Raw genomic sequence first — 14,171 nt, 5'->3', positions numbered from 1 at the left:
GTTTACTGGCGGATATTGTCGCCACCGCTTCTGAACTGTGTCCTGTGTTGTCCAGAGCTCTGCAGTTTGGGAACCAGTACATCTATCAGGCCATGCCTCGGATGCTGTCTCTCTGGCTGGACTTCGGGGCCAAAGTCTACGAGTCTGAGAAAGGTCAGTGAGGGGGAGAAAGGTAACAGTGTGTTGGTCGGTGAGGGGGAGAAAGGTAACAGTGTGTTGGTCGGTGAGGGGGAGAAAGGTAACAGTGTGTTGGTCGGTGAGGGGGAGAAAGGTAACAGTGTGTTGGTCGGTGAGGGGGAGAAAGGTAACAGTGTGTTGGTCGGTGAGGGGGAGAAAGGTAACAGTGTGTTGGTCGGTGAGGGGGAGAAAGGTAACAGTGTGTTGGTCGGTGAGGGGGAGAAAGGTAACAGTGTGTTGGTCGGTGAGGGGGAGAAAGGTAACAGTGTGTTGGTCGGTGAGGGGGAGAAAGGTAACAGTGTGTTGGTCGGTGAGGGGGAGAAAGGTAACAGTGTGTTGGTCGGTGAGGGGGAGAAAGGTAACAGTGTGTTGGTCGGTGAGGGGGAGAAAGGTAACAGTGTGTTGGTCGGTGAGGGGGAGAAAGGTAACAGTGTGTTGGTCGGTGAGGGGGAGAAAGGTAACAGTGTGTTGGTCGGTGAGGGGGAGAAAGGTAACAGTGTGTTGGTCGGTGAGGGGGAGAAAGGTAACAGTGTGTTGGTCGGTGAGGGGGAGAAAGGTAACAGTGTGTTGGTCGGTGAGGGGGAGAAAGGTAACAGTGTGTTGGTCGGTGAGGGGGAGAAAGGTAACAGTGTGTTGGTCGGTGAGGGGGAGAAAGGTAACAGTGTGTTGGTCGGTGAGGGGGAGAAAGGTAACAGTGTGTTGGTCGGTGAGGGGGAGAAAGGTAACAGTGTGTTGGTCGGTGAGGGGGAGAAAGGTAACAGTGTGTTGGTCGGTGAGGGGGAGAAGGGTAACAGTGTGTTGGTCGGTGAGGGGGAGAAAGGTAACAGTGTGTTGGTAGGTGAGGGGGAGAAAGGTAACAGTGTGTTGGTCGGTGAGGGGGAGAAAGGTAACAGTGTGTTGGTCGGTGAGGGGGAGAAAGGTAACAGTGTGTTGGTCGGTGAGGGGGAGAAAGGTAACAGTGTGTTGGTCGGTGAGGGGGAGAAAGGTAACAGTGTGTTGGTCGGTGAGGGGGAGAAAGGTAACAGTGTGTTGGTCGGTGAGGGGGAGAAAGGTAACAGTGTGTTGGTCGGTGAGGGGGAGAAAGGTAACAGTGTGTTGGTCGGTGAGGGGGAGAAGGGTAACAGTGTGTTGGTCGGTGAGGGGGAGAAGGGTAACAGTGTGTTGGTCGGTGAGGGGGAGAAAGGTAACAGTGTGTTGGTCGGTGAGGGGGAGAAAGGTAACAGTGTGTTGGTCGGTGAGGGGGAGAAAGGTAACAGTGTGTTGGTAGGTGAGGGGGAGAAAGGTAACAGTGTGTTGGTAGGTGAGGGGGAGAAAGGTAACAGTGTGTTGGTCGGTGAGGGGGAGAAAGGTAACAGTGTGTTGGTCGGTGAGGGGGAGAAAGGTAACAGTGTGTTGGTCGGTGAGGGGGAGAAAGGTAACAGTGTGTTGGTCGGTGAGGGGGAGAAAGGTAACAGTGTGTTGGTCGGTGAGGGGGAGAAAGGTAACAGTGTGTTGGTCGGTGAGGGGGAGAAAGGTAACAGTGTGTTGGTCGGTGAGGGGGAGAAGGGTAACAGTGTGTTGGTCGGTGAGGGGGAGAAGGGTAACAGTGTGTTGGTCGGTGAGGGGGAGAAGGGTAACAGTGTGTTGGTCGGTGAGGGGGAGAAAGGTAACAGTGTGTTGGTAGGTGAGGGGGAGAAAGGTAACAGTGTGTTGGTAGGTGAGGGGGAGAAAGGTAACAGTGTGTTGGTCGGTGAGGGGGAGAAAGGTAACAGTGTGTTGGTCGGTGAGGGGGAGAAAGGTAACAGTGTGTTGGTCGGTGAGGGGGAGAAAGGTAACAGTGTGTTGGTCGGTGAGGGGGAGAAAGGTAACAGTGTGTTGGTCGGTGAGGGGGAGAAAGGTAACAGTGTGTTGGTCGGTGAGGGGGAGAAAGGTAACAGTGTGTTGGTCGGTGAGGGGGAGAAAGGTAACAGTGTGTTGGTAGGTGAGGGGGAGAAAGGTAACAGTGTGTTGGTAGGTGAGGGGGAGAAAGGTAACAGTGTGTTGGTCGGTGAGGGGGAGAAAGGTAACAGTGTGTTGGTCGGTGAGGGGGAGAAAGGTAACAGTGTGTTGGTCGGTGAGGGGGAGAAAGGTAACAGTGTGTTGGTCGGTGAGGGGGAGAAAGGTAACAGTGTGTTGGTCGGTGAGGGGGAGAAAGGTAACAGTGTGTTGGTCGGTGAGGGGGAGAAAGGTAACAGTGTGTTGGTCGGTGAGGGGGAGAAAGGTAACAGTGTGTTGGTCGGTGAGGGGGAGAAAGGTAACAGTGTGTTGGTCGGTGAGGGGGAGAAAGGTAACAGTGTGTTGGTCGGTGAGGGGGAGAAGGGTAACAGTGTGTTGGTCGGTGAGGGGGAGAAAGGTAACAGTGTGTTGGTCGGTGAGGGGGAGAAAGGTAACCGTGTGTTGGTCGGTGAGGGGGAGAAAGGTAACCGTGTGTTGGTCGGTGAGGGGGAGAAAGGTAACAGTGTGTTGGTCGGTGAGGGGGAGAAAGGTAACAGTGTGTTGGTCGGTGAGGGGGAGAAAGGTAACAGTGTGTTGGTCGGTGAGGGGGAGAAAGGTAACAGTGTGTTGGTCGGTGAGGGGGAGAAAGGTAACAGTGTGTTGGTCGGTGAGGGGGAGAAAGGTAACAGTGTGTTGGTCGGTGAGGGGGAGAAAGGTAACAGTGTGTTGGTCGGTGAGGGGGAGAAAGGTAACAGTGTGTTGGTCGGTGAGGGGGAGAAAGGTAACAGTGTGTTGGTCGGTGAGGGGGAGAAAGGTAACAGTGTGTTGGTCGGTGAGGGGGAGAAAGGTAACAGTGTGTTGGTCGGTGAGGGGGAGAAAGGTAACAGTGTGTTGGTCGGTGAGGGGGAGAAAGGTAACAGTGTGTTGGTCGGTGAGGGGGAGAAAGGTAACAGTGTGTTGGTCGGTGAGGGGGAGAAAGGTAACAGTGTGTTGGTCGGTGAGGGGGAGAAAGGTAACAGTGTGTTGGTGTTCCTCTTGCTCTGTGTATCTGTCCTAGAAGGGCCTTTAGACAAACTGATATGTGTTGAACTGAATAAGCCATGTCCATCCCTCCCTTCCATAGCGGGTAGAGTGGAGCGGCAGTTGCGCGTGGAGCTTGGGAAGATCAATCAGGTGGTCAGCGACCACTGCACCAGCCTGGCTCCGTACCAGTTCCTCACAGCTTTCTCCCAGCTCATCTCCAGGGTGTGCCACAGCAGTGAGGACGTCTTCAACGTCCTCATGGACATCGCTGCCAAGGTGCTGCTGGCCTACCCTCAGCAGGCCATGTGGTTGATGACCGCAGTGTCCAAGGTAGGGTAGGGGTGGAAGTGGGTGTGTGTGGGGGTGTGGGTGTGGGGGTGTGTGTGGGTGTGGGGGTGTGTGTGGGTGGGTGGGAAGGGGTGTGTGTGTGTGTGGGGTGGGAAGGGGTGTGGGGTGGGAAGGGGTGGGTGTGGGGTGGGAAGGGGAGGTGTGTGGGAAGGGGAGGTGTGTGGGGTGGGAAGGGGTGTGGGGTGGGAAGGGGAGGGGTGTGGGTGTGTGGTGGAAGTGGGTGTGTAGGGTGGGAAGGGGAGGTGTGTGGGGTGGGAAGGGGTGTGTGTGGGAAGGGGAGGGGTGTGGGTGGGCGTGTGGGGTGGGAAGGGGTGGGGGTGTGGTGTGGTGGAAGTGTGGGTGTGGTGGAAGTGGGTGTGTGGGGTGGGAAGGGGTGTGGTGGAAGTGGGTGTGTGGAGTGGGAAGGGGTGTGGTGGAAGTGGGTGTGTGGGAAGGGGTGTGGGTGGGTGTGTGTGAGTAGCTACTGTCCTACCTTGCATGGAGTTTATAGTGATAGATGAGAAAGTGATTTTTCATGTCATAGGCTCAAAGCACTTGCTAAATGTGTGTGTGTGTGTGTGTGTGTGTGTGTGTGTGTGTGTGTGTGTGTGTTCCAGTCGTCCTACCCTACCCGTATGAACCGCTGTAAGGAGATCCTGAGGAAGGCTGTCAGTCTGAAGGAGAGTCTGGGGAAGTTCATAGGAGATGCCAACAGACTGACTGACAAACTACTGGAGCTCTGCAACAAGCCGGTACACTCACACACTGCTAACACACACACACACACACACACACACACACACACACACCCTGCTAACACACACACACACACACCCTGCTAACACACACACACACACCCTGCTAACACACACACACTCACACACTGCTAACACACACACACACACACACACTGCTAACACACACACACACACACAAACTGCTAACACACACACACACACACACCCTGCTAACACACACACACACACACACCCTGCTAACACACACACACACACACACCCTGCTAACACACACACACACACACACACACCCTGCTAACACACAGACACACACACCCTGCTAACACACACACACACACCCTGCTAACACACACACACACACCCTGCTAACACACACACACACACACCCTGCTAACACACACACACACACACCCTGCTAACACACACACACACACACCCTGCTAACACACACACACACACCCTGCTAACACACACACACACACCCTGCTAACACACACACACACACACACACACACACACACACACACACACAAACTGCTAACACACACACACACACACACACACACAAACTGCTAACACACACACACACACACACACACACACACACACACACACACAAACTGCTAACACACACACACACACAAACTGCTAACACACACACACACACAAACTGCTAACACACACACACACACACAAACTGCTAACACACACACAAACTGCTAACACACACACACACACACACACACACACACACAAACTGCTAACACACACACACACACACACACAAACTGCTAACACACACACACACACACACAAACTGCTAACACACAAACTGCTAACACACACACACACACAAACTGCTAACACACGCACACACCCTGCTAACACACACACACACACCCTGCTAACATATCAGTATGGGGGTCCATTTCTCTCTCTCTCTGTTTTCCAGGTGGATGGTAGCAGCAGTACTCTCAGTATGGGGGTCCATTTCTCTCTATCTCTGTATTCCAGGTGGATGGTAGCAGCAGTACTCTCAGTATGGGGGTCCATTTCTCTCTCTCTCTGTATTCCAGGTGGATGGTAGCAGCAGTACTCTCAGTATGCGGTCCATTTCTCTCTCTCTCTGTATTCCAGGTGGATGGTAGCAGCAGTACTCTCAGTATGGGGTCCATTTCTCTCTCTCTCTGTATTCCAGGTGGATGGTAGCAGCAGTACTCTCAGTATGGGGTCCATTTCTCTCTCTCTCTCTCTCTGTATTCCAGGTGGATGGTAGCAGCAGTACTCTCAGTATGGGGTCCATTTCTCTCTCTCTCTGTATTCCAGGTGGATGGTAGCAGCAGTACTCTCAGTATGGCGTCCATTTCTCTCTCTCTCTCTCTCTGTATTCCAGGTGGATGGTAGCAGCAGTACTCTCAGTATGGGGTCCATTTCTCTCTCTCTCTCTGTATTCCAGGTGGATGGTAGCAGCAGTACTCTCAGTATGGGGTCCATTTCTCTCTCTCTCTGTATTCCAGGTGGATGGTAGCAGCAGTACTCTCAGTATGGGGTCCATTTCTCTCTCTCTCTCTCTGTGTATTCCAGGTGGATGGTAGCAGCAGTATTCTCAGTATGGGGTCCATTTCTCTCTCTGTATTCCAGGTGGATGGTAGCAGCAGTACTCTCAGTATGGGGTCCATTTCTCTCTCTCTCTCTCTCTCTCTGTATTCCAGGTGGATGGTAGCAGCAGTACTCTCAGTATGGGGTCCATTTCTCTCTCTCTGTATTCCAGGTGGATGGTAGCAGCAGTACTCTCAGTATGGGGTCCATTTCTCTCTCTCTCTCTCTCTGTATTCCAGGTGGATGGTAGCAGCAGTACTCTCAGTATGGGGGTCCATTTCTCTCTCTGTATTCCAGGTGGATGGTAGCAGCAGTACTCTCAGTATGGGGTCCATTTCTCTCTCTCTCTCTCTCTCTCTCTGTATTCCAGGTGGATGGTAGCAGCAGTACTCTCAGTATGGGGTCCATTTCTCTCTCTCTCTATCTCTGTATTCCAGGTGGATGGTAGCAGCAGTACTCTCAGTATGGTGGTCCATTTCTCTCTCTCTCTGTGTATTCCAGGTGGATGGTAGCAGCAGTACTCTCAGTATGGGGTCCATTTCTCTCTCTCTCTGTATTCCAGGTGGATGGTAGCAGCAGTACTCTCAGTATGGGGTCCATTTCTCTCTCTCTCTCTCTCTCTCTGTCTCGCTGTCTCGCTGTCTCTCTGTCTCTCTGTCTCTCTGTCTCTGTGTATTCCAGGTGGATGGTAGCAGCAGTACTCTCAGTATGGGGTCCATTTCTCTCTCTCTCTCTGTATTCCAGGTGGATGGTAGCAGCAGTACTCTCAGTATGGGGTCCATTTCTCTCTCTCTCTCTGTATTCCAGGTGGATGGTAGCAGCAGTACTCTCAGTATGGGGTCCATTTCTCTCTCTCTCTCTGTATTCCAGGTGGATGGTAGCAGCAGTACTCTCAGTATGGGGTCCATTTCTCTCGCTGTATTCCAGGTGGATGGTAGCAGCAGTACTCTCAGTATGGGGGTCCATTTCTCTCTCTTTATTCCAGGTGGATGGTAGCAGCAGTACTCTCAGTATGGGGGTCCATTTCTCTCTCTGTATTCCAGGTGGATGGTAGCAGCAGTATTCTCAGTATGGGGTCCATTTCTCTCTCTGTATTCCAGGTGGATGGTAGCAGCAGTACTCTCAGTATGGGGGTCCATTTCTCTCTCTGTATTCCAGGTGGATGGTAGCAGCAGTACTCTCAGTATGGGGTCCATTTCTCTCTCTCTCTCTGTATTCCAGGTGGATGGTAGCAGCAGTAGTCTCAGTATGGGGTCCATTTCTCTCTCTCTCTCTCTCTGTCTCGCTGTCTCTCTGTCTCTGTGTATTCCAGGTGGATGGTAGCAGCAGTACTCTCAGTATGGGGTCCATTTCTCTCTCTCTCTCTGTATTCCAGGTGGATGGTAGCAGCAGTACTCTCAGTATGGGGTCCATTTCTCTCTCTCTCTCTCTCTCTGTATTCCAGGTGGATGGTAGCAGCAGTACTCTCAGTATGGGGTCCATTTCTCTCTCTCTCTCTGTATTCCAGGTGGATGGTAGCAGCAGTACTCTCAGTATGGGGTCCATTTCTCTCTCTGTATTCCAGGTGGATGGTAGCAGCAGTACTCTCAGTATGGGGGTCCATTTCTCTCTCTCTGTATTCCAGGTGGATGGTAGCAGCAGTACTCTCAGTATGGGGGTCCATTTCTCTCTCTGTATTCCAGGTGGATAGTAGCAGCAGTATTCTCAGTATGGGGTCCATTTCTCTCTCTGTATTCCAGGTGGATGGTAGCAGCAGTACTCTCAGTATGGGGGTCCATTTCTCTCTCTGTATTCCAGGTGGATGGTAGCAGCAGTATTCTCAGTATGGGGTCCATTTCTCTCTCTGTATTCCAGGTGGATGGTAGCAGCAGTACTCTCAGTATGGGGTCCATTTCTCTCTCTCTGTATTCCAGGTGGATGGTAGCAGCAGTACTCTCAGTATGGGGGTCCATTTCTCTCTCTCTCTCTCTCTGTGTATTCCAGGTGGATGGTAGCAGCAGTACTCTCAGTATGGGGTCCATTTCTCTCTCTCTCTCTCTGTATTCCAGGTGGATGGTAGCAGCAGTACTCTCAGTATGGGGTCCATTTCTCTCTCTCTCTCTGTATTCCAGGTGGATGGTAGCAGCAGTACTCTCAGTATGGGGGTCCATTTCTCTCTCTGTATTCCAGGTGGATGGTAGCAGCAGTACTCTCAGTATGGGGTCCATTTCTCTCTCTCTCTCTCTGTGTATTCCAGGTGGATGGTAGCAGCAGTACGCTCAGTATGGGGTCCATTTCTCTCTCTGTATTCCAGGTGGATGGTAGCAGCAGTACTCTCAGTATGGGGGTCCATTTCTCTCTCTCTGTATTCCAGGTGGATGGTAGCAGCAGTACTCTCAGTATGGGGGTCCATTTCTCTCTCTGTATTCCAGGTGGATGGTAGCAGCAGTATTCTCAGTATGGGGTCCATTTCTCTCTCTGTATTCCAGGTGGATGGTAGCAGCAGTACTCTCAGTATGGGGTCCATTTCTCTCTCTGTATTCCAGGTGGATGGTAGCAGCAGTACTCTCAGTATGGGGTCCATTTCTCTCTCTCTCTCTGTATTCCAGGTGGATGGTAGCAGCAGTACTCTCAGTATGGGGTCCATTTCTCTCTCTCTCTGTATTCCAGGTGGATGGTAGCAGCAGTACTCTCAGTATGGGGTCCATTTCTCTCTCTCTCTCTGTATTCCAGGTGGATGGTAGCAGCAGTACTCTCAGTATGGGGTCCATTTCTCTCTCTCTCTCTGTATTCCAGGTGGATGGTAGCAGCAGTACTCTCAGTATGGGGTCCATTTCTCTCTCTCTCTCTCTCTGTATTCCAGGTGGATGGTAGCAGCAGTACTCTCAGTATGGGGTCCATTTCTCTCTCTGTATTCCAGGTGGATGGTAGCAGCAGTACTCTCAGTATGGGGGTCCATTTCTCTCTCTCTGTATTCCAGGTGGATGGTAGCAGCAGTACTCTCAGTATGGGGGTCCATTTCTCTCTCTGTATTCCAGGTGGATGGTAGCAGCAGTATTCTCAGTATGGGGTCCATTTCTCTCTCTGTATTCCAGGTGGATGGTAGCAGCAGTACTCTCAGTATGGGGGTCCATTTCTCTCTCTGTATTCCAGGTGGATGGTAGCAGCAGTATTCTCAGTATGGGGTCCATTTCTCTCTGTGTATTCCAGGTGGATGGTAGCAGCAGTACTCTCAGTATGGGGTCCATTTCTCTCTCTCTCTCTGTATTCCAGGTGGATGGTAGCAGCAGTATTCTCAGTATGGGGTCCATTTCTCTCTCTGTATTCCAGGTGGATGGTAGCAGCAGTACTCTCAGTATGGGGTCCATTTCTCTCTCTCTCTGTATTCCAGGTGGATGGTAGCAGCAGTACTCTCAGTATGGGGGTCCATTTCTCTCTCTCTCTGTATTCCAGGTGGATGGTAGCAGCAGTACTCTCAGTATGGGGGTCCATTTCTCTCTCTCTCTGTGTATTCCAGGTGGATGGTAGCAGCAGTACTCTCAGTATGGGGTCCATTTCTCTCTCTGTATTCCAGGTGGATGGTAGCAGCAGTACTCTCAGTATGGGGTCCATTTCTCTCTCTCTCTCTGTATTCCAGGTGGATGGTAGCAGCAGTACTCTCAGTATGGGGTCCATTTCTCTCTCTGTATTCCAGGTGGATGGTAGCAGCAGTACTCTCAGTATGGGGGTCCATTTCTCTCTCTCTCTGTATTCCAGGTGGATGGTAGCAGCAGTACTCTCAGTATGGGGTCCATTTCTCTCTCTGTATTCCAGGTGGATGGTAGCAGCAGTACTCTCAGTATGGGGTCCATTTCTCTCTCTCTCTGTATTCCAGGTGGATGGTAGCAGCAGTACTCTCAGTATGGGGTCCATTTCTCTCTCTGTATTCCAGGTGGATGGTAGCAGCAGTACTCTCAGTATGGGGTCCATTTCTCTCTCTCTCTCTGTATTCCAGGTGGATGGTAGCAGCAGTACTCTCAGTATGGGGTCCATTTCTCTCTCTCTCTCTGTATTCCAGGTGGATGGTAGCAGCAGTACTCTCAGTATGGGGTCCATTTCTCTCTCTGTATTCCAGGTGGATGGTAGCAGCAGTACTCTCAGTATGGGGTCCATTTCTCTCTCTGTATTCCAGGTGGATGGTAGCAGCAGTACTCTCAGTATGGGGTCCATTTCTCTCTCTCTCTCTGTATTCCAGGTGGATGGTAGCAGCAGTGTTCTCAGTATGGGGTCCATTTCTCTCTCTCTCTCTGTTTTCCAGGTGGATGGTAGCAGCAGTACTCTCAGTATGGGGTCCATTTCTCTCTCTCTCTCTGTATTCCAGGTGGATGGTAGCGGCAGTACTCTCAGTATGGGGTCCATTTCTCTCTCTGTATTCCAGGTGGATGGTAGCAGCAGTACTCTCAGTATGGGGTCCATTTCTCTCTCTCTCTCTCTCTCTCTCTCTCTCTCTCTCTGTCTCTCTGTATTCCAGGTGGATGGTAGCAGCAGTACTCTCAGTATGGGGTCCATTTCTCTCTCTCTCTGTATTCCAGGTGGATGGTAGCAGCAGTACTCTCAGTATGGGGTCCATTTCTCTCTCTGTATTCCAGGTGGATGGTAGCAGCAGTACTCTCAGTATGGGGGTCCATTTCTCTCTCTCTGTATTCCAGGTGGATGGTAGCAGCAGTACTCTCAGTATGGGGGTCCATTTCTCTCTCTATCTCTGTATTCCAGGTGGATGGTAGCAGCAGTACTCTCAGTATGGGGTCCATTTCTCTCTCTGTATTCCAGGTGGATGGTAGCAGCAGTACTCTCAGTATGGGGTCCATTTCTCTCTCTCTCTCTGTATTCCAGGTGGATGGTAGCAGCAGTACTCTCAGTATGGGGGTCCATTTCTCTCTCTATCTCTGTATTCCAGGTGGATGGTAGCAGCAGTACTCTCAGTATGGGGTCCATTTCTCTCTCTCTCTCTGTATTCCAGGTGGATGGTAGCAGCAGTACTCTCAGTATGGGGTCCATTTCTCTCTCTGTATTCCAGGTGGATGGTAGCAGCAGTACTCTCAGTATGGGGGTCCATTTCTCTCTCTGTATTCCAGGTGGATGGTAGCAGCAGTACTCTCAGTATGGGGTCCATTTCTCTCTCTCTATCTCTGTATTCCAGGTGGATGGTAGCAGCAGTATTCTCAGTATGGGGTCCATTTCTCTCTCTCTCTCTCTCTCTCTGTATTCCAGGTGGATGGTAGCAGCAGTACTCTCAGTATGGGGTCAATTTCTCTCTCTCTCTCTCTGTATTCCAGGTGGATGGTAGCAGCGGTATTCTCAGTATGGGGTCCATTTCTCTCTCTCTCTCTCTCTCTCTCTGTATTCCAGGTGGATGGTAGCAGCAGTACTCTCAGTATGGGGTCCATTTCTCTCTATCTCTGTATTCCAGGTGGATGGTAGCAGCAGTATTCTCAGTATGGGGTCCATTTCTCTCTCTATCTCTGTATTCCAGGTGGATGGTAGCAGCAGTACTCTCAGTATGGGGTCCATTTCTCTCTCTGTATTCCAGGTGGATGGTAGCAGCAGTACTCTCAGTATGGGGTCCATTTCTCTCTCTCTATCTCTGTATTCCAGGTGGATGGTAGCAGCAGTACTCTCAGTATGGGGTCCATTTCTCTCTCTATCTCTGTATTCCAGGTGGATGGTAGCAGCAGTACTCTCAGTATGGGGTCCATTTCTCTCTCTCTCTCTCTATTCCAGGTGGATGGTAGCAGCAGTACTCTCAGTATGGGGTCCATTTCTCTCTCTATCTCTGTATTCCAGGTGGATGGTAGCAGCAGTATTCTCAGTATGGGGTCCATTTCTCTCTCTCTCTGTATTCCAGGTGGATGGTAGCAGCAGTACTCTCAGTATGGGGTCCATTTCTCTCTCTCTCTCTGTATTCCAGGTGGATGGTAGCAGCAGTACTCTCAGTATGGGGTCCATTTCTCTCTCTATCTCTGTATTCCAGGTGGATGGTAGCAGCAGTACTCTCAGTATGGGGGTCCATTTCAAGCAGTTGAAGCGTCTGGTGGAGGAGCCGTCGTTCAGCCAGATCCTGATCCCTCTGCAGTCTGTCCTCATCCCCACACTGCCCTCTACTGGCCCTGCAAACACACTGCACCACGACGCATTCCCCGGACACTGGGCCTACCTCGACGGCTTTGACGATACTGTGAGTGTGTGTGTGTGTGGGGGGGGGGGGGTAGTTTGTCTTTCTGTGTGTGTGTGGGGGAGTAGTTTGTCTTTCTGTGTGTGTGGGGGTCTAGTTTGTCTTTCTGTGTGTGTGTCGTGCCACATGGTGTGTGTGTGTGGGGGGGGGGGGGGGAGTAGTTTGTCTGTCTTTCTGTGTGTGTGGGGGGGGAGTAGTTTGTCTTTCTCTGTGTGTGTGTGTGTGTGTGTGTGTGTGTCGTGCCACATGGTGTGTGTGTGTGTCTCACGATGATGTGTGTAGGTGGAGATCCTTGCCTCCCTCCAGAAGCCCAAGAAGATCGGCCTGAAGGGAAGTGATGGGAGGAGCTACACTGTGATGTGTAAACCTAAAGATGACCTCCGGAAAGACTGTCGCCTCATGGAGTACAACTGCCTCATCAACAAGGTGTGTGTTTAACCTGTTACTTCTCCAACTGGACATCTGTACAACATCAGACTGCTGTAGCCCAGAGCGAACAGAACACTTCAGACTATTGTGTGTGTGTGTGTGTGTGTGTGTGTGTATAGTGTCTGCGTAAGGATGCAGAGTCCAGGAGGAGGGAGCTCCATATCCGTACATATGCTGTGATCCCACTGAATGAGGAGTGTGGCATCATCGAGTGGGTCAACAACACTGGAGGTCTCCGACACATTCTGACCAAACTCTACAAGGAGAGAGGTACACATTCTGACCACACTCTACAAGGAGAGAGGTACACATTCTGACCACACTCTACAAGGAGAGAGGTACACACTCTGACCAAACTCTACAAGGAGAGAGGTACACATTCTGACCACACTCTACAAGGAGAGAGGTACACATTCTGACCACACTCTACAAGGAGAGAGGTACACATTCTGACCACACTCTACAAGGAGAGAGGTACACATTCTGACCACACTCTACAAGGAGAGAGGTACACACTCTGACCAAACTCTACAAGGAGAGAGGTACACATTCTGACCACACTCTACAAGGAGAGAGGTACACATTCTGACCACACTCTACAAGGAGAGAGGTACACATTCTGACCACACTCTACAAGGAGAGAGGTACACATTCTGACCACACTCTACAAGGAGAGAGGTACACATTCTGACCACACTCTACTAGGAGAGAGGTACACACTCTGACCACACTCTATTAGGAGAGAGGTACACACTCTGACCACACTCTACTAGGAGAGAGGTACACACTCTGACCACACTCTACTAGGAGAGAGGTACACACACTGACCACACTCTACTAGGAGAGAGGTACACACACTGACCACACTCTACTAGGAGAGAGGTACACACACATACTGACCACACTCTACTAGGAGAGAGGTACACACACATACTGACCACACTCTACTAGGAGAGAGGTACACACACACACACTGACCACACTCTACTAGGAGAGAGGTACACACACACACACTGACCACACTCTACTAGGAGAGAGGTACACACACACACACACTGACCACACTCTACTAGGAGAGAGGTACACACACACACACACACACTGACCACACTCTACTAGGAGAGAGGTACACACACACACACACACACTGACCACACTCTACTAGGAGAGAGGTACACACTGACCACACTCTACTAGGAGAGAGGTACACACACTGACCACACTCTACTAGGAGAGAGGTACACACACACACACACACACACACTGACCACACTCTACTAGGAGAGAGGTACACACACACACACACACACACTGACCACACTCTACTAGGAGAGAGGTACACACACACACACACACACTGACCACACTCTACTAGGAGAGAGGTACACACACACACTGACCACACTCTACTAGGAGAGAGGTACACACACACACTGACCACACTCTACTAGGAGAGAGGTACACACACACACTGACCACACTCTACTAGGAGAGAGGTACACACACACACACACTGACCACACTCTACTAGGAGAGAGGTACACACACACACACACTGACCACACTCTACTAGGAGAGAGGTACACACACACACACACACTGACCACACTCTACTAGGAGAGAGGTACACACACACACTGACCACACTCTACTAGGAGAGAGGTACACACACACACACACACACTGACCACACTCTACTAGGAGAGAGGTACACA

General features: G+C 51.2%; 1 protein-coding gene across 4 annotated transcripts in view; it reads left to right on the top strand.

The window, feature by feature from the left end:
• atr (ATR checkpoint kinase) overlaps positions 1-14,171 on the top strand; it is a 41,363-nt gene that overhangs the window by 17,561 nt on the left and 9,631 nt on the right. For 3 of the 4 annotated variants that reach the window (XM_045697734.2, XM_045697735.2, XM_045697733.2), the window contains 6 exons: positions 56-153; positions 3,254-3,483; positions 4,098-4,232; positions 11,827-12,030; positions 12,310-12,453; positions 12,576-12,726. In XM_045697734.2, coding sequence (XP_045553690.2) covers positions 56-153; positions 3,254-3,483; positions 4,098-4,232; positions 11,827-12,030; positions 12,310-12,453; positions 12,576-12,726 — 962 coding nt within the window. Of the gene's footprint in view, positions 1-55; positions 154-3,253; positions 3,484-4,097; positions 4,233-5,190; positions 5,341-11,826; positions 12,031-12,309; positions 12,454-12,575; positions 12,727-14,171 lie in introns of those variants that run through there. The other variant, XM_045697737.2, reaches the window with a different exon arrangement.

The sequence above is a fragment of the Salmo salar genome, chromosome 16 (genome assembly GCF_965601325.2).
Source record: "Salmo salar chromosome 16, fSalSal1, whole genome shotgun sequence".
NCBI classification, from domain to species: domain Eukaryota; kingdom Metazoa; phylum Chordata; class Actinopteri; order Salmoniformes; family Salmonidae; genus Salmo; species Salmo salar.
This window is presented reverse-complemented; position numbering and strand designations above follow the sequence as displayed.